A 24,948-nucleotide genomic window follows, 5' to 3' on the forward strand; every position below is an offset into this window, starting at 1 on the left:
ACAGCGCGATAAAGTGCTATATAAGTACAGTCTAGGGCTGCCCCCGATTAGTCGACTAATCGTTATTCGGCAAAAAAAAAAAGGTCCATCTGCGCGCTGCATGTGCTATGACCCGTCAGCCGGAAACCTCCTCAGACTTCATTCAGCGCCGTGCATGGTCCTTAAGTTATTTTGTCGGGCAGGATATACAAAGTGTGCGATTCTTCTGAGCATGTAAGGGACGAACCCCAAAAGGTGACATGCAAACTCGTATCCACGCCATCATAACAAAACACGGAGCTTTATTATCCCCGACAACACGTGTTCCTTCATCAGACTCGCAGGAAAACCGCAGCAGTGAGTCAGGCAGTAGCCTAGCTTTGTATCAACATATATGAACCTATAATATGTAATCATTCTGAGCTCAGAAAACGATCAATTCAAGCTTTCATTTCAGGATCAGGGCGTAATGTGCGGAGGGGTTTTTGCCGACGAGCATATTTATCGCTGTATCCATGTCCTGTGTAGTATTTCTTGGGTTGTTATATTCAGATATTAATTATAGTAACTATAACTAAATGCTCAGTGTGTGTGCTCCTTACCGGAGCTTCTGCTGTTTGTTTGTGACTCATGCGCTTTCTACATCTACAATTTAATTTATATTTCAACGGTTAATTATTACAGTTGTATTCTATATTTCATGTGAAGCACAACGTACCATCCTGTTATAATACGTTTCTTTATTAGCCTTTGAAACTGAAACCATTTTGAGAGGAGAAAAAAAAATGTATTATGATTTTTTTGTTTTTCATAAATCATAATATATCAGATACGTGAGACGATTAGACAACTAATCGCCTGAATTGACGACTACTAGTCGACTAGAAAAAATCTTTAGTCGAGGGCAGCCCTAGTACAGTCCATTTACCATTTATCCTTTCAGCCCTCATATGTATCTTGCTTTGGTCTTATGCTATGCATATGTGAGAATAGATCAATATATTAAAACGGAACATTAAATTATATAATTCACTGTTTCCCTATAGACCAGATTTTGAACTTCCGGATGTTGTTGTTTTTAGCCTCAGGTAGCGTGTAGCTTATATTGTATCGTATATATGAGTAAAAGGGAGAATGGCGCGTGGAGTTGCATACTAAACACACCGCCTCTACCTCTCACTCATTGATGCTGCAATAATACTATTACGTGTTTGATAACCAATAAACCTCAGGTGAATTGTATAATAAGGTATCATAAATAGAGACTTCATGAGAAGGCTAAGCGGAACGTGCCATGGACCCGCCTCCGAAGACCTCAGCCAATAGAAGAAAACAGAAGATGATGACGAAGTCAGATGTGCCGAAGACCCGCCCCCGTTGCTTCTAACCAAGACGACCAAGACGAGACCGGAAGGACTTTAGAGTAGAAAACGACTTGAAAAGTTTGAGGTCAGTCCTTCCTCCTACGACGCTGTAGATAGCTAACCACTGGAAAGTGTACTGTGGACCAGTTAAATAGGAGAAGACCTCGCCGAGCGTCCATTGTAAACTTATCATATCACCATATTAACAAATCCTGTTAAATTTAGAAGAGAAGTCTCTTTGATTCTTTTAGCCTATTGTTACTATAGAATTACTAGAACCCTACACATAACAATTATACTTCAATGATAATTCAAACGTGTTATTTTATATCTATATATTTTAGCTATGATTTAAGGTATCTGTTAACAACACAGTATACTGCTCTAAACTGTTCAAAAAGGTATTTAGTCAAGATCAAACTCATCTCAGGAGACTGAGTAAGACAAATGCTTTATAATTATTTCAAGATGAGGAGGAAGGAAACCTGCAAAAGCATACAAAAAATGTTTCATCTCTTCTTCAGTCAACTATGGAATAGAACAGTAGACCCTTCATGAGTGGTGAATAATGATCAGAACATCAAAGGAAAAACTACGAAACCACCAGTGAAGAGATGTGGGATTTTGGGAAATAATAAACATAAACAGGAGCGCACAAATATGTGTGTGTGTTTTGAGTTAGTGAGTGTTGCTTGAGGATAATGCAATCAGATGTATGTAGGAGTATTCACAAGGTACGTGTCTCCTCTTGTGCTAGTGTTTGTGAATACTTGGAGCTGAAAGACTCAAACTGGAAATAAGAACTTGAGCACACACTACCCAAAATGCATCAATGTCCTGAGACTACTTTTAAAAAATCGTGCTGATGAATCATGCTTCAGTGGACTTCATCTATCATCATTTGTGCTGGCGAGACAAAACTTAATGACACAAAAACACAGCCGAGCATCAGAAACACAAAACAACACCTCAGGATCAATACACATTTAGACAGCCTGTGCGTGGTTACAGATGCGCAGACACACAAAATGCAAATGCACACACGCACAGGGTTGAATATGAGCCAGATCCACACACACACTTAGCGTATTGATTGAGCTCCCCGTTAGCCGTTTACTCCGTTAGCTGTATGGGCAGAGTGAAGGCTTACAGCTTGCAGCCTGGCCTCTCTAAACCACGGGCATCTATCTACAGGTTAATGAGGCTCAACTTAAGGATTTTTTTTTGTGTGTGCTTAGCAGTAGTGTATTCAGGCTACACACAGATAAGAACACATCCCTTCTCTAGGATGGGGAAATAACATTGACTTTATTTAAAAATGCTGAGGCCTCAATGTAAAACAATGACTGTAGGAAAGAAAGTACAGTCAACCCCCTTTTTTACTAAAAGTGATAATACACTATTTAAATCTAAGTTATGAATAATTAACTACATTGTGTAAATAATATATAATTTTGGAACAATGGTGCAAGGAGGAAGACAAAATCTAATATGATTGCATCTGCAGATTATTCACTGCATATAAATACACTTTGATATACAATTATTCCTAAGTCCCTAATAGAAATTCCACAAACACGTTTACATAAGTTGTATAGAAAGATACTGGTACATTTTGTCATTGTTTATTCACAATTCTTGCCAAAAACTGAATTTTACAGGATTACATTTGAACACATCATGACAATATAATAATTTATCTTTGCCCTTGCTTATTTTTAGTAAAGACAGTTCAAAAGCATTTATCAGCAATGCATCAGTTGACATTAGTTGTTGCTCTGTGATTCACAAAGCAAGATTGTACCGTCGACCAGCATCAGACACTAAACATCTAAAAAATGTTTTATACTATGAAAAATAATTATATAAAAGCGTACTGTAGCCATAAAATCCCAGGGAGGTTCAACTGTTTTGCACTACATTACATATTTCACTTTTACTTGTTGACTGTGGACATGGACTGTGCCACCACACTTTTGCCAGTACAAACGAGTTACACAGTAGTGGTGGCTTTGGTGCAAAGTCCACCGTATTATTGGCAATGGAATACATGTTTTGCTGTGAGCTATTTCCTAATGTCAAATGTACAAAACAAATGAGATTTTCTTTTGTTTTTCAAGAGGAGATGCACAACCTTAAGAGCATTTCCTCGGAGAAAGGAGATGTTATAGAGCAACATGTAAAGTGAATGCTAATGGCTATCGCAAAGACGCCCCATGAACCCAGCATGGGAGCTTGCCAAGGACTCTTTAAGACTGTAAGCTTGGGAACCACTAGGTTGGTACATACACAAACACACAAAACATAAAGAGACACATTGCTAAAGCAAGAGACGCTACGAGAGATGGATACATTCAAGCTCACACACTCACACAGAAAATACATTTCCATGTCCTGCTAGCATTCAAACAAACAAATTGTCTGTAGATAATATAGACTCAGAAGTGAGGATGAGGAGCCATTCTGAAATTCATCTATTAAAAATAAAAGAAAGAAGATGCAGAAGTCAGAATGAAAAGGGGAGAGAGAAGAAGACATCTCGACAGCGTAATAGAGATAGGAGAGCCTCCGACAGAGAGGGGCATGTTAATTAGGGGGTAGGTTGATAACAAATGTATTAGCAGGCCTCTGAAGGAAGGCAGGGTGGAAGAAGAGGAGTGAGAGCAAGGCAAGGCAAGTTTATTTATATAGCACCTTTCAACACAAGGCAATTCAAAGTGCTTTAAAAACATGAATAGTGCAGCATATACACATTATAAACGGCATTTAAAAACAGTCATTTAAGAGCAAAGATAATAAAATAAACACAACAGGTATACAATACAGGAATAAAAGTTACAGTGCAGAGTAAAAGTTACAGTGCAATGTTAGATAAGAACAGTTAAATTAAGAGTTGCAGCGGCCCTGCAGGGTTCTGGGAGTTTGTTCCAGATATTTGGAGCATAATAACTGAACGTTGCTTCTCCTTGTTTAGCTCTAAGTCTGGGGACAGAAAGCTGACCCGTCCCAGAAGACTCGAGAGTTCTGGATGGTTCATAATGTAGCAGGAGATCAGAAATGTATTTTGGGCCTAAACCATTCAATGCTTTATAAACCAGCAGCAGAACTTTGAAATCAGTTCTTTGAGACATCAGACAGGAAGCCAGTGTAAAGACTTCAGAACTGGACTGATGTGATCCACTCTCTTAGCGTTAGTGAGGACTCGAGCAGCAGCGTTCTGAATCAGCTGCAGCTTTCTAATAGATTTCTTAGTGAGACCTGTAAAGACACCATTACAGTAGTCCAGTCTACTGAAGATGAAAGCAATGGACAAGTTTTTCTAGATCCTGCTGTGACATTAGTCCTTTAATCCTAGATATGTTCTTCAGGTGATAGTAGGCGGACTTAATGATTGTTTTAATGTGACTGTTGAAGTTCAGGTCAGAGTCCATGACTACACCTAGGTTTCTGGTGTTACCTGTTGTTTTGAACTTTTTGTTGTTCCTCCTTCGCTCCAAAAACAATTACCTCAGTTTTGTCTTTGTTTAATAGGAGAAAGTTCTGACTCATCCAGTCATTGATTTGTTCAATGCACTTACTCAGTGTTTGAATTGGAGCATAGTCTCCTGGTGAAATGGTAATATACATTTGTGTATCATCTGCATAGCTATGGTAACTTGTTTTGTTGCTTTTCATTATCTGAGCCAGTGGTAACATGTAGATGTTAAAGAGAACAGGCCCAAGATGGAGCCTTGAGGAACCCCACATGTCATATTTGTCAGCTCTGATGTGTAGCTGCCTATAGAAACAAAGTGTTCCTGTCCTTTAAGTAAGATCCAAACCAATTTAGAACTGTTGTCGAAAGTCCCAACCAGTTTTCTAGTCGGTCTAGCAGTATGTTGTGGTCAACAGTGTCAAATGCAGCGCTGAGATCTAATAATACTAACACTGAGATTCTGCCACTGTCTGTGTTTAAGTGGATGTCATTGACGACCTTAACAAGAGCAGTCTCAGTGCTGTGGTGCGGTCGAAAGCCTGACTGGAACACATCAAAACTGTTATTTGCATCCAAGAAATTACTCAGCTGTTTAAAAACTACTTGTTCAATGATTTTACCTAGAAATGGGAGTTTGATATGGGTCTGTAATTATTCATTGCTGAAGCATCTAGATTGTTCTTTTTTAAGAGTGGTTTAATTACTGCAGTTTTCAGGGCCGGTGTAAATACACCTGAGTGAAGAGACCTGTTTACTATATGAAGTAGCTCTGAGGACATGCTATGAAAAACTGTTTTGAAAAAGCTTGTAGGTATAATATCAAGTCAGCAGGAGGAGGACTTCAGGTGTTGAATAATGTCCTCTATGTCTTTATCATTAATCTGATGGAATTGTGTCATGGTGTTTGAATTGATTTTAAGTGGACATAAGGCCAACACATTTCCTGTTCCTGATACAGAAACACCGACTGCCTGTGTGATTTTCTGAATTTTGTCAGTGAAGAAGGAAGCAAATTCATTGCAGGCCCTGGTGGATTGAAATTCTGATGCTACTGACACTGGAGGGTTTGTTAGTCTCTCAACGGTAGCAAACAAGGCACGTGAGTGGTTTGTGTTTTTGGCAATGATGTCAGAGAAGACAGACTGTCGTGTATTTTTTAATTCCAAATTATAAAAGCCAAGTCTTCCTTTATAGATTTCAAAGTGAACCTGGAGATTTGTTTTTCTCTACCTGCGTTCAGCTTTTCTAGACTCTCTTTTTTCTGTTCTTACGCTCATGGCCTTTCTCCATGGAGATATTTTCTTGCCACATACCTCCTTTACCTTAGTGGGAGCAATGGCATCTATGACATTTTACATTTTTGAATTAAAATGATCGACAAGCTCATTTACTGGATGTTAGCAAGGGCTAGTGTGGGAGAAAACTTCTGAACAAACATTTCCCTTGTGTTTTCAGAGAAGTGCCTTTTTGTGGTCATTTCTCTTTGAACATCTTTGTGAACAGAAATAGAGCTCTCAAAGAAAACACAGGAATGATCAGAGAGTGCAACTCCAGTCACCACAACCTCAGAGCTGTTCAGACCCTTTGAGATGATTAAGTCTAGAGTGTGCCCCTTGTTGTGTGTCGGAACCATTACATGCTGAGTCAGTCCGTAGTTATCAAGAACACAGAACAGTTCTCTAGCCCTTCTGTCCTCGGGCTTGTCAACATGGATGTTAAAATCGCCAACAATGAATAGACGGTCAAAGTCAATACACATTATAGACAGCAGTTCAGCAAAGTCATCAAAAAAGCTTGCACAGTATTTGGGGGGTCTATAGATGTTTAGGAACATAGCTCGAGAGGAGCATTTCAGCTGAAGGGCCACATATTCAAAAGATGGGAAGGTTCCATAAGAGGTCTGCTTGCATTGAAGGGAATCATTAAACAAAATAGCAACTCCACCCCCTTTCTTATGCATTCTAGCCTGACTCATAAAACTAAAGTTGGGAGGGGTGGATTCGATAAGAACAGCTGTGCTGTTATTTTGGTCTTTCCAAGTTTCAGTTAAAAACATAAAATCCGATAGGGAAAGGTTAACAATAAGAGGGAAGAGAGGGGAGACACTGAAATGAATATTGCTCCCTAAGAGCGATAGGGAAAGGTTAACAATAACAGGAAAGAGAGGGGAGACACTGAACTGAATAAAAAGACACTGGATAATTATGAAGTAGTTGATAAAGAGGCAATTCATGTCCTGAAGGAAAGTGACAGGAGTAGTGGAGGAGAAAATGAGGACTGGTATCCTTTTGATAATAAACTTTGAGAGTATAAAATACGTTTTTACCACTCATATTTATTAACTTGAGAACACAACATTCAAGCAGTGATGTTATAAGAGACCATAATAAAATTGAAACCACTTTTGAAATGGTAAGTTCACTTTCTTTTGCTAATGCTGAAGCTTCTTAGTGCTACGTGAACATGGCTACACAGCTTATATATACTACATATTATATACATACAGTGGACTGGTTCTTTGTTCTCACTGTTTTTCAATGAGCTAGAATGTGTTACATGTTGCCGCTGTGTTAACCAGTTAAAAACTGCACAACTTTTTTAACCATGGCTTTCCATGAGGATTGATATAAAGATATATATTTACTGTCTTTTTTACTTGCTTTAAAAAATCCCATGATATTTCAAACTCAAAGTATTGAATGGGCCATTATTTAGTCACTAATTTCTTTTTTGGGATATTATTTACCACTCTAAATGCTACATAAGTACCCCTTTATGGAAACATCCACAAAATAGACCAGCATTATTGTGATTTGAGAATCAAAAATACCAAACAATTAAAAGTCCCAGCATCAGGAAACAAAGATCAGATCCACATTCTTATGTAAAGTACATTTTTGAATGCTAACTTTGGGACGTTAATCAAATATTATGCTTTATTCATTTAAGACATTTCCTTTAGGAAGTTAAATCTAAATATTAATATTTCTATTCATTCCCGAAGTCCCAAACCATTTAACTACTAATCCCTTTGGCTCTTCCCTCCTAGCCCAAGGGACACACAGACAAACGCACACACTAAGCTGGTCTTTGGGGAGCTGGGTCCTCTCCTTCAGGGAAAACAAGAAACAGTGAAATGTCTTCATTCCACAGTTTAGCAGTCTTACTTTGTTGAACGCAGCAAAAACAAATAATCTAAAGGAATAATAGTTATTTAGTGCAAGAAAAAACACTATTTTATAATCTTGGATTGCATCATGATGCCATGTAATGTACTGTAGGTGTTACAGCATCTTGAAAACGTGAGTGTCATGTTTGGGTTTTTTTCTCCATTTTGGCAGTTCTCATGGATCACCAGTCAATCAAACAGCCTCTGCACTGCATTTTCCAGAGATCACCTGCCAATCAAAAATGGTATGTGCGTTGGTGGGGTTTGCATTTCAGAAAATGACGCTCTTTTCTTTTCTGTCCAATAATCTTTCAACCATTTGTGTGTGTTATAATTTGTAAAATAAAAATGATTAACCAGTTTTAAAAACCCTGCCTTTAGTGGGGAAATCAATACAGTAAACAAGTTGATTTTTATACAAAAATTACTCATAAGTATGTATTTCCTTTTAGCCATTTAATGCCCCCACCACAGCAGCTGTTGAAGCTGTGTTGCAGTGTACAGTGCTATCTCTGCTTAAAAATTAAAACATCAAAATGTTGCTGTAAAACTATCTCTTTATGGTGAGAAGGACACAACGGCCTCATGTCAAAATTGCAGGTGTTGTGCTTGGATAAGAGCATCATTAGGCAGTGTGTTAGCAAATGTCTTCAGGGTTCTTGTGTTAACACTGTAGACCAATTACAGTCAAACACACACTCTCTCCCTCCTTCTCTCTTCTTTTACTCTCTGCGCTTCTCCGGGTCTCGTTGCCTCTTTCTGCCCGGTGTAAATAATGTAATTTGTCACAGACAGGCCTCTGTGTAGGAGATGACCTTTCAAAACCTCACAGTAAATTGGCCGCGGCTAGAAAAGGTACGTCATTAGCCCTCTCCATCTCTGTCTCGCTCACACTTCTTCAATGTCTCCATGCTTACAAATTCAGCTTTATTATTTGTGCTTTATCTTAAATTCAGTGTTTAATCTACTGTCCTGTGAGGCCAACTACCTCTAGCTTGCTGTCCCTTTGTTCCTCCCAAATCATATTGTAAGGCCTGTTCTTTGTTTGTACGGGCATATCATTGGAATCATGTGAAGTGAAAATGTGAAGTCACTGTTAAGTCTCGTTTTACATGATTATTTGTGTATCACATTTGTATGTCATATTGTTGACTGTGAATCTACATGCATATGAAATCTGACAGGAAGAGATAAACTGGGATAATGTGGGATGAAATGCTTTAGATTAGTAATTGGTTAAAAATATACATGACAACATGTGAAACAACATTTGCACTTGCAACAACTGCATTGATTTAGGCTTAACAGCTAGATGGGATTTTTATTAGCCGTTTCTCTTGCATAGGAGCAGCTAACATTAGCTTCATGTGGGTAGCATTCGCTTTAGCTTTTTACCCTCAGTCTCTTACTGCTTCAACCTATGAAATGGATATTTCATAAATACTCTTTGTGAATCAAATGTCTTATCAAACAGTTGATTCATCGTTTTACAATTCACCCATGGATAAAATACTAAGGAGATGAAAAGGAGCTCTGTTCGAAATTAACATGGAAAAAAAAGCCACAAAACGAAACAACAAAGAGATGATTTTTTTTTTATAACAGCATCATTTTGAACAGGAGGTGTAGTTAAATTCATGTGAAGTACATTTACTTGTGTTATTTCGCATGGAATTTTTGCGTTTATTTTGATAGTGGATAATAACCCAAGATGTAGGACTAAATTAAGTTTGAGATATTTTGAGCTTAACAAATATCCGCCAATTATTTCAACACCATTTTTTTTGAGTTTTTGTAAACTCTGCTCGCAGGTTGCCTAAACTTCCCAGAAATAAACATGGAGGACATGACTTCAGTGCCCTCAGTGGTAGCTTCGCCTGCGGTGCCAACCATGTGCACGCTGTGTGTAAATCACGCGTGACTTCTCTTAGGCCTGAGTGGGGCTCTGCCAACAGGCTGGTGTAAGGAAAAATTGAGTATGCTTTCCCTTTTCAATATGCATTTTACTAAAGACAGAGGTTTTAACTTCACAGCATCTTGTCATTTTCACCATAATGATGTTGGAAGCAATGCACCTGCTAAAACATTCAGGTTCAGGAGGATAAAATTCCTCTCTAGCCGACAGCTAGAAAGATTTTTTAATTTGTCTGTAAAGCATGGCCTCCTGCCACCTTAAAATACGCAAACACAACAACAGATATACTTTCAAAAAGGAAGTCTCAACAATATCAAATGCCAATAACGATAGAGAGGAGCAACTACTAGAGCCCTGGGCTCAAGGGGATGTGTGTGTGTGTGTGTGTGTGTGTGTGTGTGTGTGTGTGTGTGTGTGTGTGTGTGTGTTTATCATTCCTCAGCACCATGCTCCTCTTGGCAGATGGCTCTGCCAACCCTCGGGGCCTGGGATGTGAGTGTGTGTGTGTGTACTGTCTTGGTATCTTGGGTCACGAGGGCAGAAGCTACCTGGTGTTGACTGCCAAGGATCTCGCTCTCTCTTTCTCTAAACACCTAACACACACTCATAGACGCACACACACCAACACAAACGCACTACTGCTGATAATCTTTGTTCAGTCACGACGTTCAAGCTATTGAATTTGGTTCTTTTTAAGAAGGTGCAGCAGTTAATTGTTTTTGGAAGTATGCACTGTAGTAAAGATAAAGTATATATGATATTATTTGGATAACTGGAAGCTTTTTTATTCTACCGAGCTTTTAGAGCAGCAGGAGTAGGTAAGTGCCCCAGGTCAGTAACTAGCTTGGTTTCTTAGAAATTACATTTTTTCCCATATTATGTTTGGTTTTTGTGTTTGACACATTTTTTAATTCAAACTCTGCGTAGTTGTGAGTAAGAACTTGGGGACGATGGAAGGGTGAAAAATCACGAGGCATTCCCGTACAAAACCTCACCAAGTAGTTTTTCTTTAATTCACAAAGTTAACCACATATTTAAAAGTACGACCGTTATACAGGAGAAAATATGTAATTGTAACGTAATTGAGAATGAGTTTCGTGGTATGCTAACGTTATTTTTTAGAAGACAGGGACAGTCCCTCAGTGTGACAGTATCATAGTCACATCATAACATCACCATGCAATAATTCTGCTATCTGAATGAGTGTAACAGAGCAACACTGTACTTCATTAGCTGATTAACCTAATTAGCAATTAAAATTCTACAACAAATTACGAGAAACTAATTCAAGCAAACACTTGATTTACTAATTCAACTAATTCTTCATTAGTCTTAACAACAAATTAGGGAATGTTATTTCAAGCCGGCTCTTCATTAACTAATTCAACCCATTCCTAATTTAATTCACACAGCAACTGAATGAATATTATCTGAGGCAAACAGTTTATGAATTCCTTTCTGAATAAACAAAAACAATCATTTTAAATGACCATGATTTTCATATTTTTAGCTAATGTATGCTGAGGCCATTCACATTAGTTTTATCCTTTGTGGGTTTAAAAGCGGTTTCAACAACTCCATCCATCCATCCATCCATCCATCCATCCATCCCTCTTCTCCCACTTATCCGTCAGGGTCGCGGAGGTAACAGCTCCAGCAGAGAGCCCCAAACTTCTCTTTCCCTGCCCACATCAGCCAGCTCTGACTGGGGGATTCCAAGGCGCTCCCAGGCCAGCGAAGAGATATAATCCCTCCACCTGGTCCTAGGTCTACCCCTCGGCCTATTCCCAGCGGGACGTGCCTGTTTGGGCACAACTTTGGTGCCGACCGAAAGTCCTCCTCCATGGCTTTTCCGAACTTCTCCCACACCCGCTGCTTTGCCTTGTTCACGGCTAAAGCTGCTGCCCTGCAACTCTGGAGAACAATAGAGTCCAACCTCTATCCAGAAGTAAGGTTCCAGAGCCGACGCTGTGCGTAGAGGTGAGCCCCACCAGATCCAACTGGTAACGCTCCACCTCCCGCACAAGCTCTGGCTCCTTCCCCCCCAGAGAGGTGACATTCCACGTCCCCAAAGCCAGCTTCTGCCGCCCGGTTCTGGTCCGTCGAGACCCTCTGCTTTCACTGCCACCCTTCTGGCAGCGCACCCGACCCCATCGCTGTTTCCTGTAGGTGGTGGGCCCGCGGGACGGGGAAGCGGATGTGTTGCCCTTGTTGCTTATTCGGGCTGTGCCCGGCCAGGCTCCGTGGCAAGCCCGGCCACCAGACGCTCGCCAACGAGTCCTCCTTCTGGGCCTGGCTCCAGAAGGGGACCCCGGGCTTCCTCCGGGCCGGGTATCCTCGCTTTCAAGTGTGTTTTTCATGAGGTCTTTTGAACCAATCTTAGTCTGGCCCCTTACCTGAGACCAATTTGCCATGGGAGACTCACCAGGAACACAAGGTTCCAGACAACACAGCCCCCAGGTTCATAGGGCACACAAACCTCTCCACCACAATATATACTTTGAAAAAGAGAATAAATACTTCCAACTATTTAAAACACAGGGAAATTAAAGAGGAGCTACTTCTGTTTTTCTGGTTTCAACAACTCTACACGAGCTAACCCTCCCCTTATCGCTCCACTGTTTATTCTCTGTTAAAGAAAACAACCCTGAAAGTAATATTTACAAAAAAGACATCACCCTCAAGAAATCACTCTTGAGCAATAAGTACACAGATAAATAGGAGATATTAAAAGGTGGGAAACTATGCCAATATTAGAACAGCAGCTACAACAGTGCTCTGATCCCAGGGGGGAGATCTGCTACTGTTGTGTTCGCTATTCCACTTTATAGTCTAATTAGTAGTTGCAAAGGCTTTGAGTCACATCTATTGACAAGCAGACTTCCATTACCTGAATATAATCTCTATTAACTCAGTGCAACAATCTCCATTTCTGCTTATTTGGTCAACTGTAAATGATTCAATTAAGTGTTTTTTTCACAAAGACATTGCAGCTCAGAGAGACGTACAGTACCTCAGCATGAGTACTTCTGCTGCGCTCATGAGTTTTATTGCACCTTATTGAGCCACTGAGCGCCTGTTGGGTCTTATCATCGGATGTTTGTCATGCTGATTCCTGTTTATGAATGCTTTTTCAATGAAAGTTTCATTATGTGTTTAAATTGGACTTTAATGGATTCATTTTCAAAGAAATCTTTGAACATAAAATCAACTATTTTCATTGATGATAAAAGATGAAGAAGGTGTGATGGGGTAGCTTGACATTTGATGATTTTATCCCACAATTACCTGGTCAGCTAAAGATCGTTTGTAAAATAAAGTAAAAGTAAGACTTTGGGGGAAAATGTGCTAATGGATATATTAGTTCTGGGTGATCTGTAGTATATCAAATATCACAATTATTTTTACTACATACTTCAATATTGAAATGGCGACAACATTGTAGGGTTGACTTTTGGTGCTTTCATAAAGGTTTTTGATAAATATTTATCAGTAATGTAGATATAATGACTAAGTGAGTGAAGAGAAATCATTTAAATATTTACAGACATCACATCTTTCAATGATGTCACCTTATCAACCGGGAAAAAGCACACTAATGCCATATTACGATATCCATAATCTAAGATGATATCTACACTTATATAACGATTTTGTTAGTTCTTTTTTTATTTAGGAAAAGCATGGCTTTATCCTCAACCAATTTTATCAAGTGCTTTCTTCTTTGATTTTTTAATGTAAATGTAGTGCTTCTGAGTCCTTTTATTAAACATGCAGTGTCGAAAGGGCGAGACAAACGGGAGGACATTGCCTTATAGTAGTCGAACCCGCGTACTGGGCAACTGGGAGAGGAAAATACTTTGAAAGAATCCTAATCCGGTCACAAAATTAAATGTTATGGGGATCACAGGGGGTGTGGTCCAATCTATATTCTTCGGGCTTGGGTACCAGAGCTCTTCCACCTGCAGACTCATTTAGTTTTCATTAAGCTGGAGCAGGACAATCATTCCTGTACACTTGGCCATCCATTATTAGATTTCACATGGTGACATTGGTGCTCTGGGAAGGTGGCATGCAACAGAACATATGTGTTAGTGTTTCCTGCTGAGGTGCAAATTATGGCTGACAAAACCACCCTGGAGAGTTTGCAGAATTCTAATATACGCTTGGCTGGACATATGGTAGAAAGTTTGTGTCAGGACATTTCCGCATCAACTTGCGATACATTTTTTAAACAATTTATTTCCCAATATACTGTATGTGTTGGATGAATCCTAGGATGATGTAAAATATTGTAATAGCTGATGTTCCTAATGTATGCAATGTAGTTTTTGCAGCCAAGAGCTAGAATTGTTTAATGGTATCAAAAATAACTGTCTATGCTGTTTAATATCATTATACAAGGGTAGTTTCACATCTGCTAAAGAAAACCTGTCCACTTCAATATAGTGTTCAACCTGGGAATTATCTGACAAAACCTTTAAGTGTTTAGTATGTTGAATTAGTTCAGGAACTTGATAAAGATGTACTGTTATTTTTTGGTCCTATTTCTAATCATGTATTTCCCTCTGTAACAGAAGAATAGTGTTTGAGTTAAGAGTCCATCTTTGTTGGATCGGAGCTTCTAAGGAACATAAGTCTATTTTAAAGCGTATTGAAATTCTGCATATAATCACTTTTTTATCCTCATCTTTAAGGGATGCCAATACTTGCCCTTTTCCAGCAAAAAAGATAAGTGATTTTGCAGGAAAACTGAAAAAAAACGGGATCCAGGAGGAGAGCTGAGGCACTGTTCTTACATCCCGCTTTGGCAGAATTTCTCTTATAAATATAAATGTTGTGCTGAGGATTTTTTATCCCATCCAGATGGTTGATTTATTTTTTCTTATTAGACACATGAGAAACTGAACAGATGGCTTAGCTCTTTATGAGGAGCCAGAGCAAACCTTAAAAGGTCTACTCTCAGCCACAGATAAGGGTCTAGACTCTCAATAATGAAGTTGACATTTGTCTAATACCAGTCCACAACAACCAATGTCAAAAAGGACTTAAGAGCATAGAGGGTAAAGGTTTTTGTGAGACAGGATAATAAGTGGGTTTTTTTTCTGCTGCTCAAAGACTCCCTCTCCTTCACAATGACTTCTTAAGATTCTTGAAATCGAGGCATTTTATTATCTCCTCCAGTTAGTGACTGGCAGTATGCGTTCAGTTATTATACTTCTAGTGTTTCTATAGATATCTCTGGCTTAAAGCAAAAGAGACGTGGAAAAAGCAACTGTCAGAAGTCAAATGCAAAAGATATGTGTGTGAATTATGTTTGCATTTGTTCTTAAGCAATACAGTTCACCTGAGAACACAAGTACCCTGAATATAGTTCTGCTCCAAAATGGTGATGATGAGGAGCAAGAATGATGTTTTCTGAATACTACAGGGCTTGTTTTGAAACTTCATCTTCATCTGTTAGTGTTGTCCCTTTGCCTCTGTTAAAAGACAGATTATTGTTTTATACCGGTAAACCTAAAAGCCCTCTGTGATTATTTATTCCTGTTTTAAATTGTACTCAAGTTGCCCATCTCTGTGCTAGAATGCAATGCTCAAAATGTACAAATTAAAAGTACAAAAATGATTATTTTGCAAATTGATATCTTTTTTTGAATGAATCATTTAATATATATATATATATATATATATATATATATATATATATATATTTACGGCCTTACAGTGGCCACCATTAGTCAGTTAATCGATAGGTCAATCACCAAACATTAATTGGTAACTATATTTATAGCTCATTAATTATTTTAAACCATAAATTCAAAACATTGCCGATGCCAACCTCTTAAATTTGAAGACAAACCTTTTTCTGTATATTCTGGAATTTTCTAGATCTTTATCAATCAATTACATTTGAAGCTGACAAGACTCCAGGAGATATTTCTTTACTGGATTTTTTTTTTTTTTAAGTAAAAAGTCTAGACTAGAAAGGTTACATCACATATTTTCAAGGTTCAGGGTGTAAAGGAGAACTTCTGATTCATCTATAATCAAACAAAGCATTTCATATTACACATGACTGTAGTGCATCTTAAAGTGTTCAACAAAACCAACCAACAAACATTAAACCATTTAGATTTTTAAGGATGTGGCTCTGTACTTGCTCCAGCTGCGACCTCGTGGAGCTCTCCTCTCCTGCTCCTTCCCCTGCAGGGTGGCGGAGGCGCTCAGTTTTCAGCAGATCTTTTTTAGGGCAGCTGCAATTTTCACTAGTATCAAATGTATGAGCTTGATTGAAAGCCTGGGATCTTTCCCAAGCCTCCTCCTCCTGTTTTTGGAGAGATGCCTCGTTTTGGTCAATTCTTCCTGTAGCGTGTGAGTTCGAGCCCTCTCAATGTCAAGAAAAGTCTCTAACTCTAACTCAACGATGGGTTTAGCTACAGAGAGCAACTGCTTTTGAGCCAAAGCTCTTTTTGAAGGGCCACCTTTTTCTTCCTTCATCTGCCCCAGTTTAACTTGCAGGGGTGCTTGATGTTGAGGATCTGGTGCTTGAGATTTGTATGTGCACTCTGCAGCAGCATGCAGAGCTTTCCCACCTGGGATTTCAGCAAGTCTGTATTCGAGACATGTTTAGCTTGAGCCTCGATGGGTTGGGCTTTCAAGACACATATCTCCCTTTGCATGAGAACTTTCTCACAGCTCCACAAAGTCCTCTTACTTTTTTGTAAGCTGATCGAGGAAGTCGGACAGCTTGTCCTATTGGATGTCAAGGAGGACTCTCCCCTCAGATCTACCTTGGGTGAGCCTCTCCTCACTGTTCTTCAGTTCACACCAGATGTGTTCTTCCAGGGAACTGAGGTAGAGATGTACTGGTGGTTCAACCTCGTTGGAATTGAATCCATGTCTTCCAGCAGTGCTTTTTGCTCCTCTGTCCATGTTTGCGATGGTCACAGCACCACCCTCCAGTGACAATGTGAAATTTGTGTTTCTGGTATTTATACTTTATCTCCCAACATTTTTTTATTCTTTCAGTTTTTAAATACTAATATTTGACATTAATGTGGTACTTTGCACACATTGTTTACAGCCTTATGTTACATTTCAGTGGTACTGGAACTGAAAAAAACATTTGATTTCACAAGAATATAATAATTCCTTGTTAAAGTCTCATTGGTATCACATGCATATGCAAATCCATATGAAAATGCCTGGCGACAGATCTGTATAGCTCAGTTGGTAGAGCTGGTTACCACGGGATTGGTCCCCATGCGGAGGACCCGGATTCTTATCCGACACCATTTACTGCAAGTCATACCCTACGTTTCCCCATTTTAAATTTCTCTTAAAGGTTCTGGTTGCCTTAAAAAAAAAGAAAATACCTAGCGACCATAAAACAATCTGGAAACACTTTCTCAAAGCCACTCTGATCAATATGTTTTATATTAAGAATGGAGTAAATGGTTGTGTGTAAAGTGAACAAGAAAGAACAAGAAAATGTAGAGTGCAGATCTCCTCGAAAACAAAGAAAAGTTAAATATCACTCCTAATCTCACTCTTGCTTTACTTTAGATAGAAATACAGAGATGTATTTACAGTCATGTATACAGAGATGTATTTCTCTTCTTTATTGCCCCCTTTCGTCATTATCAACAGGAACATTTTTTCTAGTGGATATCATCCTTTGAAATACAATGAAGGCCAATATGTGGCCAGCAGCACATGATCATTATCTGGTTCCTACAGGTTGGTTTAGAGGTGCGAGGAGTCAGCTGTCTGTGACGGCATATAATGATCAATATAGTTGGATATATAGTTGTTGTTTTTTTATTATTATTGTGAGTCGCCACCATAATGACAGGTCTTTTAGCCTCCAGTCATAGATAAGCAAAGAAAATATCAGGCTGATGGGTCCGATTGTATGCGGGATTAGCTGAGGACAGACAGATTCTGGCATGCAAAAACAACCGAAAGCATGATCTCACCACGACTCTATGTCAGCAAAGATGATTGTCACGGAACCCTGCGGTTTCTGTGAGCTCCACCCAGCGTCTTCAGCTCCTTGTTTTGGTTTTACTGCTTTTTTTTTAATCAAAAAAGGTCTAAAAGTCTACTGTTCACTACCCATGCAACACCCCACATACAGGCAACGTTAGTGACAAGCTGTTTTTTACTAGAGTGGGAGGAGACCAAAACAGAACTAAAAGAAGAGTCCATGTTTGATAAGATTTCATTGGGTGGACAGAGACATTATTCAAAGCAATTGAAGGCAATCATAATTGATCTATTTCTAAGAAATGTCAATAAATGGCTAGATGCAACTTCTTAGTAAATATGAGGAATTGGCTGAATCCAGAAAGATTCTTTGAACCTGCTTTGTTGGACAAACATGCAATCTGAACATGTCAAATCATGAGAGTCAATGAAATCTTCAGCAAATATGTATTGTTTGATAAAAAAACAATTGGTCGATTAACCAATAATGAAGAGAACTCTTTCTTTTACCTTTACAAAATAAAATGTTGACAGGACTGTGCGTTCCACTTTAAACTTGTTTTGCTTCTTTTTCCGTAACCTTTTTCATCAGCTGGCAAGGTTTTGCTGTTTGCATTTATTCATAGAGATTTGGAAAGTGTTTTGTCCTTGTGTTTTGTTTATATGGAGTTACAACTTTCCAAATAAGCACAACCATTAAGCAGTAGAACTGAAATGCAGGTTTTTCCTTGGAAAGGCTTCAGAACCACACACAGCGTCCAGTATGGACTCCAGCTGATCCCACTAGCTTCTTCCCACTGCTTCACACCTGCTGACTGAGCCCCCCGTTTTACAGCCCTGAGGGACAATTGTCCCACCAGCACGGGATGAAAAGGATTCCTCTCAGATAGAAAGCGTTCCTTTCGGTGTTATCTCGCTGTTAGTTTTTGAGGGTTTGTTTGTGAGTTCTTGGCAGTTTGGGATGAGACGCAGCTTCTTTTCACAGCCTCCGAGCTGCTGATGATGCCAGTGTGAAGTATCATCAAGTGGAGCTGCTTTGGCAAACCGAGGCCTGTGACACAGTGAGGATGGAAAATTCAGTGTGATGAATGAATTTGTGCGTATCGAGCTCAAACGTGTGACCGAGCTGATTGAGTGTTTAGGAATGACGGGCAGATTGAATATCGGACTGTGAGACTGAACATTGAATGCATTGACTGTAAATTGACTCTGTCACCAGATTTCATCTCCTTCCATCTCCAGCTTATCCCAATAAAAGGGCTGTGCAATATATTGATATTCTATTGACATCGTGACACGTATGTCGTTTTAGTATTTTTTTTGTTTTAAAGACTGCATTACAGTAAACATTGTGCTTTTTTTCATCATGTGTCTTTACCTGTTAAGTCTTTTTATCCATATTTGTCATGAATATTTATCAAGAAATCTCATTATGTAAATACTTCATCAAAGAACTAAGAGTCAACCTTACAATATCAAAGCCATATCCATATCGAGGTATCTGGTAAAAATAATACTGTTTTATTTGATATTCCACATATCACCCAGAAGTCAAATTTCTTTATTTACAGACTTGGATAAGGATTTTTTGGCATGGATAATGATTAAGGATTAAATGTAAGTGCTGTCTTTCTCTGCTTTAAATGATTTGACTTTAAACATTAAGTTGCTATATCCACAGTTCTGGTCTGCACAAGGTAGAAATATTCAAACTATTTAAGACTCAAAGAGATCCAGTCATAATAATTCTAATAATAGTCAAAGTGTATTCCCACAGATGTGAACTTTTAGGCTCCTAAACACGCAGCTGGAATCTTATAATTCTACGCCGACGATATGTGTAATCAATTCTCTAATTAACTACTTAAATGGTTCAACCAATCACCATCAGTGTCAATTAACAGTCAAAGCGATCTCCCCCAGATTCCACTGCCATGATTAGCCGGCTACATGATGGGCAATTACAGCGAGGAGTACGCAGCATTCAATGCAAGCCTTATTACAATTATACAAAGCCTTCAGATCTCCGGGCGAGAGAAAGAAACAAGGAGTGAGATGGGAGGAGGAGGAGGGAGAAAGAGCAACAAAGAAGAGAAGAGATGAAAGGGGTATTTCTCCAGGAGGAGGAGGAGACCTACAGTGTTGGATTCGTTCAAATTTAACAAAGGCGTGGGGTAGCTTCAAGATTGTTTTCTCTCATTTTTTCTCCCTTAAAGGGAAAATCCACTGTCAAACAGGAGCAACACATCAATGGCGAATGACAGACTTTTAACTCAAATCTGACTGATTTTCATGGCTTCCATTGAAGGTGTGTGTCAGCTCTTATGCCTGTGAAATCCATTGTGAGATTTAAGAAAAAGTAGGTCCATTTGAAAATATCTCCACTCTGGTTTTCTTTTCCTCAGTGGAGGTGTTCTACTCCTTATGATCTTGGACAGTTGAGTCCATTGAGACAATTATTATCACCAAGACATCAAAGAAGCTTTCCAGGGCTGCTGGTAAAAAACACTGGTGAAGAGCAGAAACATGATGTGCAGCGCTGGCACCATTCCCCAACCAAATTCAATTGATTTTTCTTTGGTCAAGACCATGAAGGAAAAGTTGAATGTATCGTATCAGTTGTATTTGGCTAATTAAAAAGGCCCACTATGTTTAATATTGGCCATGTTTTAAGACGGAGGTGTTTACATCACCTTACTAGAAAAAAAATTGGTTATTCTGAGCGTGGATTGATACATTTCTGATGAAAAACACACCATTTTATGAGACAGAAATGGTGTGCTAGAATGGAAGTTGGCTGCATAAGGTGAAGTTAGTGAAAGGAATTAAGTTAGTAGGTCAAAAATATTTTTTCGTAATAGGTAATGCCATTTTTTTTTCTTGTGAATGTAATCTCAGAGTTTCCCGATTTTATTTTAGGAAAAGCATGAAATTAATCTTGAAATAACAGAGGGAGGAAGGAAATGTTGGCCTGATGAGTGATTTTGTGTGTATTGAACCCACACATGTGATTGAGCTGATTTAATATTGGACTGTGAAATTCTTACCTATGCCCTTAGTACACCATTGTATAATTCTCTGTAGCAGAACAAATATTTTCTCTCCTTTCCTACCAGAAATGGGACTTGGGACTGATGGTTCCTGACTATCTGGTTGGAAACTACTGATCTAATACACCAAGAGATAGCTACCATGGCACAAACAGTATTGCAAGATCTCAGAAAATGTTATGTGAAGCATAAACATTGTCATACCTTCTAATCCTACAAACATGGGTTGCTTTAGGATTTCGAGAAAATTACCAATATCAGGTGGTGCAGCCCAGTTTACACCAGCTGAGGACATCTATTGTTTTTATATTGAGTCCAGACCTCCCTCCTTTATCCCGCACCATGAACATGCAATCAGATGTCAAGGATCTGGTTTTGATTCACTCCTACATCTAAAAAGGTGAAGGTCTAATCCGGTTTCACCTTTCAGCTGATCCACCCATCAGCAGCTCAGCGTATTGTTTTTTTTCTTCCAATCAGCTGTTTCTGGCACGTTTCTGTGTTTCCTTGTAATGAAGCTGGGTTTTTTCGTGCAAGCCTAATTTCCCATCAGGACCAACTGACGGCAGCAGCGTGATGGAGTGGTGGTGAGGGTGGTGGTGGGGGTTACATGTGTAGACACCCTGAGCTTGCTGTTGAGCCCTGAGCAGCTCCACTCCAGCAGCAGGGGGTTAAGTACCCTGCTCCGGGGCCCTTCCACGGTGGCTGCTGAGGGACAGCAGTGTGTGTCACTTTCCTCGCTCCCACTCTCCCCTGCTGGAATACGGACTCAAAACAGCAACACAGTTGCCAAGTTATTGTGCTTCCACTACAATACTTGGTTGAAGTGGCGAGGCTGACCGTTGTACAGTATATAATGTACCTCTTACAATAGTCCTTTTCCACTTTAGCACTGTGTGAAACAGCCCGATAAATACATTCAATACAGATATTATCCAGCTAGAAAACCCCTGTAGAGAAACATCTCTGAGAACATTATCACATTATGGCACATGGATTTTTTCTATTCCAAGAGGGTTTCCTCTAGGGCTGTAACTAATGATCCTTTTAATTTGGATAAATCTGAGATTATTTTAAGACTTCTTAAAATGTCTTGTTTTGTCAATGCAAAACACAAAAATATTCATTTTAATATGACATAAAACTGAGAATAGAAGGAAACTTTGCTTGAGAGGATGAATACACATTTTTTACATTAAAAATAACTCTTATAACTTCTAATAACTTTTATTTTTCTATCTTTGAATAATCGATAATTTGACTACTTGTTGCAGCTCTATTTTCCTGAGGATTCCATTGCTTCACATCATGATATATGCCCAAATATTAATCCAGAATTTTAAAAAATGCTAATAAACATGCTCCATCTTTATACTGTTTTTATCAGGCAAAATTGCGAAGGATTTTCCTGATTGTATTCACCCAGAATGTAATTGAAATTTGAAATACATTCCCCATCTCTTTCTATTCCACTTACAGTGAGGTGGGTGCATCTCAGCAGGTAGAATGGATTATCTACTTATTTCCGGTTTGGCTGTAACTGGGTGAAATTGTAAAGGGGGAAACACTCTATATAAATGCAGTCCACACTGTGGCCTAAACTGGGAGCTGGCCAGTATACGAGAAGCTATTCTGAATTTCCAATAGTCCTTATTACTTCTCATTCTTTTGACTTCTACTACAATTCAATGTTGTAATACATTCTAAATCATGCAGAGAAATATAATTATAATTCTCTTCTGCCTGCTTCTCAGTCTTCTTTTAAGCCTCCAACAGCATTGGGTCTCTCCAGTGTTAAAAGCCTTCAACAGCACTTCTCCCCATGTGAGTCTTTGTTCTAATGTCCTCTGCTGCATGTGCAATTACTTCATTGAGGGTTGTAATGTAAGACAATTCTATAGTGCACGGCATGGATCAGGGCTGCGATTAACAATTAGTTTCATTACAGATTACTGAATGACCTCTTAATGATTTTGGTTATTTGTTTTATGGTGACAAAGATATGTACTTAGCAGAACAATTTAAGAATGTAAACATAAACCAGTCAGTGCTCTCTGGTGGACAAACTATGTAAAGATAATACTTATTTTATAGATAGATAGATAGATAGATAGATAGATAGATAGATAGATAGATAGATAGATAGATAGATAGATAGATAGATAGATAGATAGATAGATAGATAGACAGATAGATAGATAGATAGATAGATAGATAGATAGATAGATAGATAGATAGATTTGAAATTCCAAACATATCCAGAGAATTATTGATACATCTTTCGATAATTGTCTTTATGTCTTGTTTTGACCCTGAAGTATTCAGATTACTTCTAAACTGGATTAAAGAAACCAGACAATACATGTACACCTAAGAACTAGAATAAGGGATTTTTTTCTTTTTTCTTTTGACCAATTATCAATATAAAAATTCATGTAATGGTCACTAGTTAATCTTTGCAGCTCTGGTCTGAAATTAAACAATATACAAAAGATGACAATTAAGGGATTATCAGAATTGTTGCTGATTCATTTTGGCATTCAACCAGACAAAAATCTCTTCAGCTCTGCGTACTTACAAAGAGGTCACCCTACTGACTATATCAGCCTAGAACAGACTACTATAGCACAATGCTTCATACACCTATTGCAATAATTCAACACTATGTTAAAGAAAGAGCAAAAGTTGTATCATTTATCAACTTAACAGATAAATTGTTTGGCAACTAACTCACATTATGTTGCACTGACATCCCAAAAGCATCGCACCCCAACTTCACTCCTTCCTACTGTGCCCATGTCTCTCTGTAAATCTCCCAAAACACACAAAGCACCAACATGTGTGATGCACCTGAACTCAACACGTTTTCTACCACTTGTAATGTTCAGGACTATATAAAAACTCTGTAGTAAACTGTCAAACTTGTGTATTAGCTAACATTCATTCATTTCGCCTGCTGTCCCCTTACATCCCTGCTGCTCACCGCTGTCACACAGCCCCGGTGCAGGCTCATACACAAATCAAACATTCCTCCAATATCACAGCAAGACATTAAAAGCCGTGTTAGTACGTTTGTTTGTGTGAGCGCGAGCGTGTTAGTGCGTGCACCCCGGTTCGTGTCGAGCAACAACGGCAGGTTTACGGTGACAAAGAAAGACGGTTTGCACGCATTCTCCGCGACTCACTTTAGCTCCCAGAGAAAACGCATTTTACTCATTTTTTACCCTCATAAGCAGGGATGCCATGTCCGTTCATCCCTCTTTTAAACCCTCCCACATAAACACAGAATATATTAAAGCAGTGTGCGCAGGACTTACCATGGTTGTTCAAGCTCCCAGTCTCTGAAAAAGTCGAATTCAAAGAGGTCCATTGCCGGTTCGGCTGGTGGTGGTGGTGGTGGTGGTTAAAATCCAAAGCTGGTGCTACGTGGTTCTACATAGGCTACTGATACTGACTGACTGACTGACTGACTGACTGTGTGAGAGTGTGTGAGTGTGTGTCAGAGAGGAGCAGACACAGGAAGCTGCCAGGAAGCTGCTACGTGGTCGAGGCAAGCTGACAGGCAGGCAGGCAGGCAGGCAGAGGTGGAGGGAGGGAGGGAGGGAGAGAGAGCTTGCACACACACACACACACACACACACACACACACACACACACACACACACACACACACACACACACACACACACACACACACACACACACACACACACACAGGAGAAGGCTGAGGAAGACAAGTCACACTGAGATATTCACTGCAAACATTTTCCTTCATAACAAGTAGAGCTATTTATACTGCAGGATCTTACAAAACATGAACCCCTACCGTATGTGACACTTATTGTGAAAAAGTGACACAAGAAAAATCCTTTAGATTTTAATTACAGGTTTTTAAAGGCTTCTATTTGAGCATAGTGTTAGGGATAACCAGGTGTAACAGGGTCAATTATAGCAGTAATATGTCATGTAATATTTAGTAATATTTAGTGTTATAATTACCCAAAATC

The 24,948-nt window shown here is 39.0% G+C and overlaps 1 protein-coding gene across 1 annotated transcript in view; it reads right to left on the minus strand.

The window, feature by feature from the left end:
• aff2 (AF4/FMR2 family, member 2) overlaps window positions 1-24,420 on the minus strand; it is a 170,254-nt gene extending 145,834 nt beyond the window's left edge. The window contains 1 exon segment of the mRNA XM_063876724.1: window positions 24,259-24,420. Coding sequence (XP_063732794.1) covers window positions 24,259-24,311 — 53 coding nt within the window. The 5' untranslated portion in view covers window positions 24,312-24,420.
• Between the last annotated feature and the right edge of the window lie 528 nt (window positions 24,421-24,948).

This window comes from Eleginops maclovinus, chromosome 23 (assembly GCF_036324505.1).
Source record: "Eleginops maclovinus isolate JMC-PN-2008 ecotype Puerto Natales chromosome 23, JC_Emac_rtc_rv5, whole genome shotgun sequence".
Taxonomy (NCBI): domain Eukaryota; kingdom Metazoa; phylum Chordata; class Actinopteri; order Perciformes; family Eleginopidae; genus Eleginops; species Eleginops maclovinus.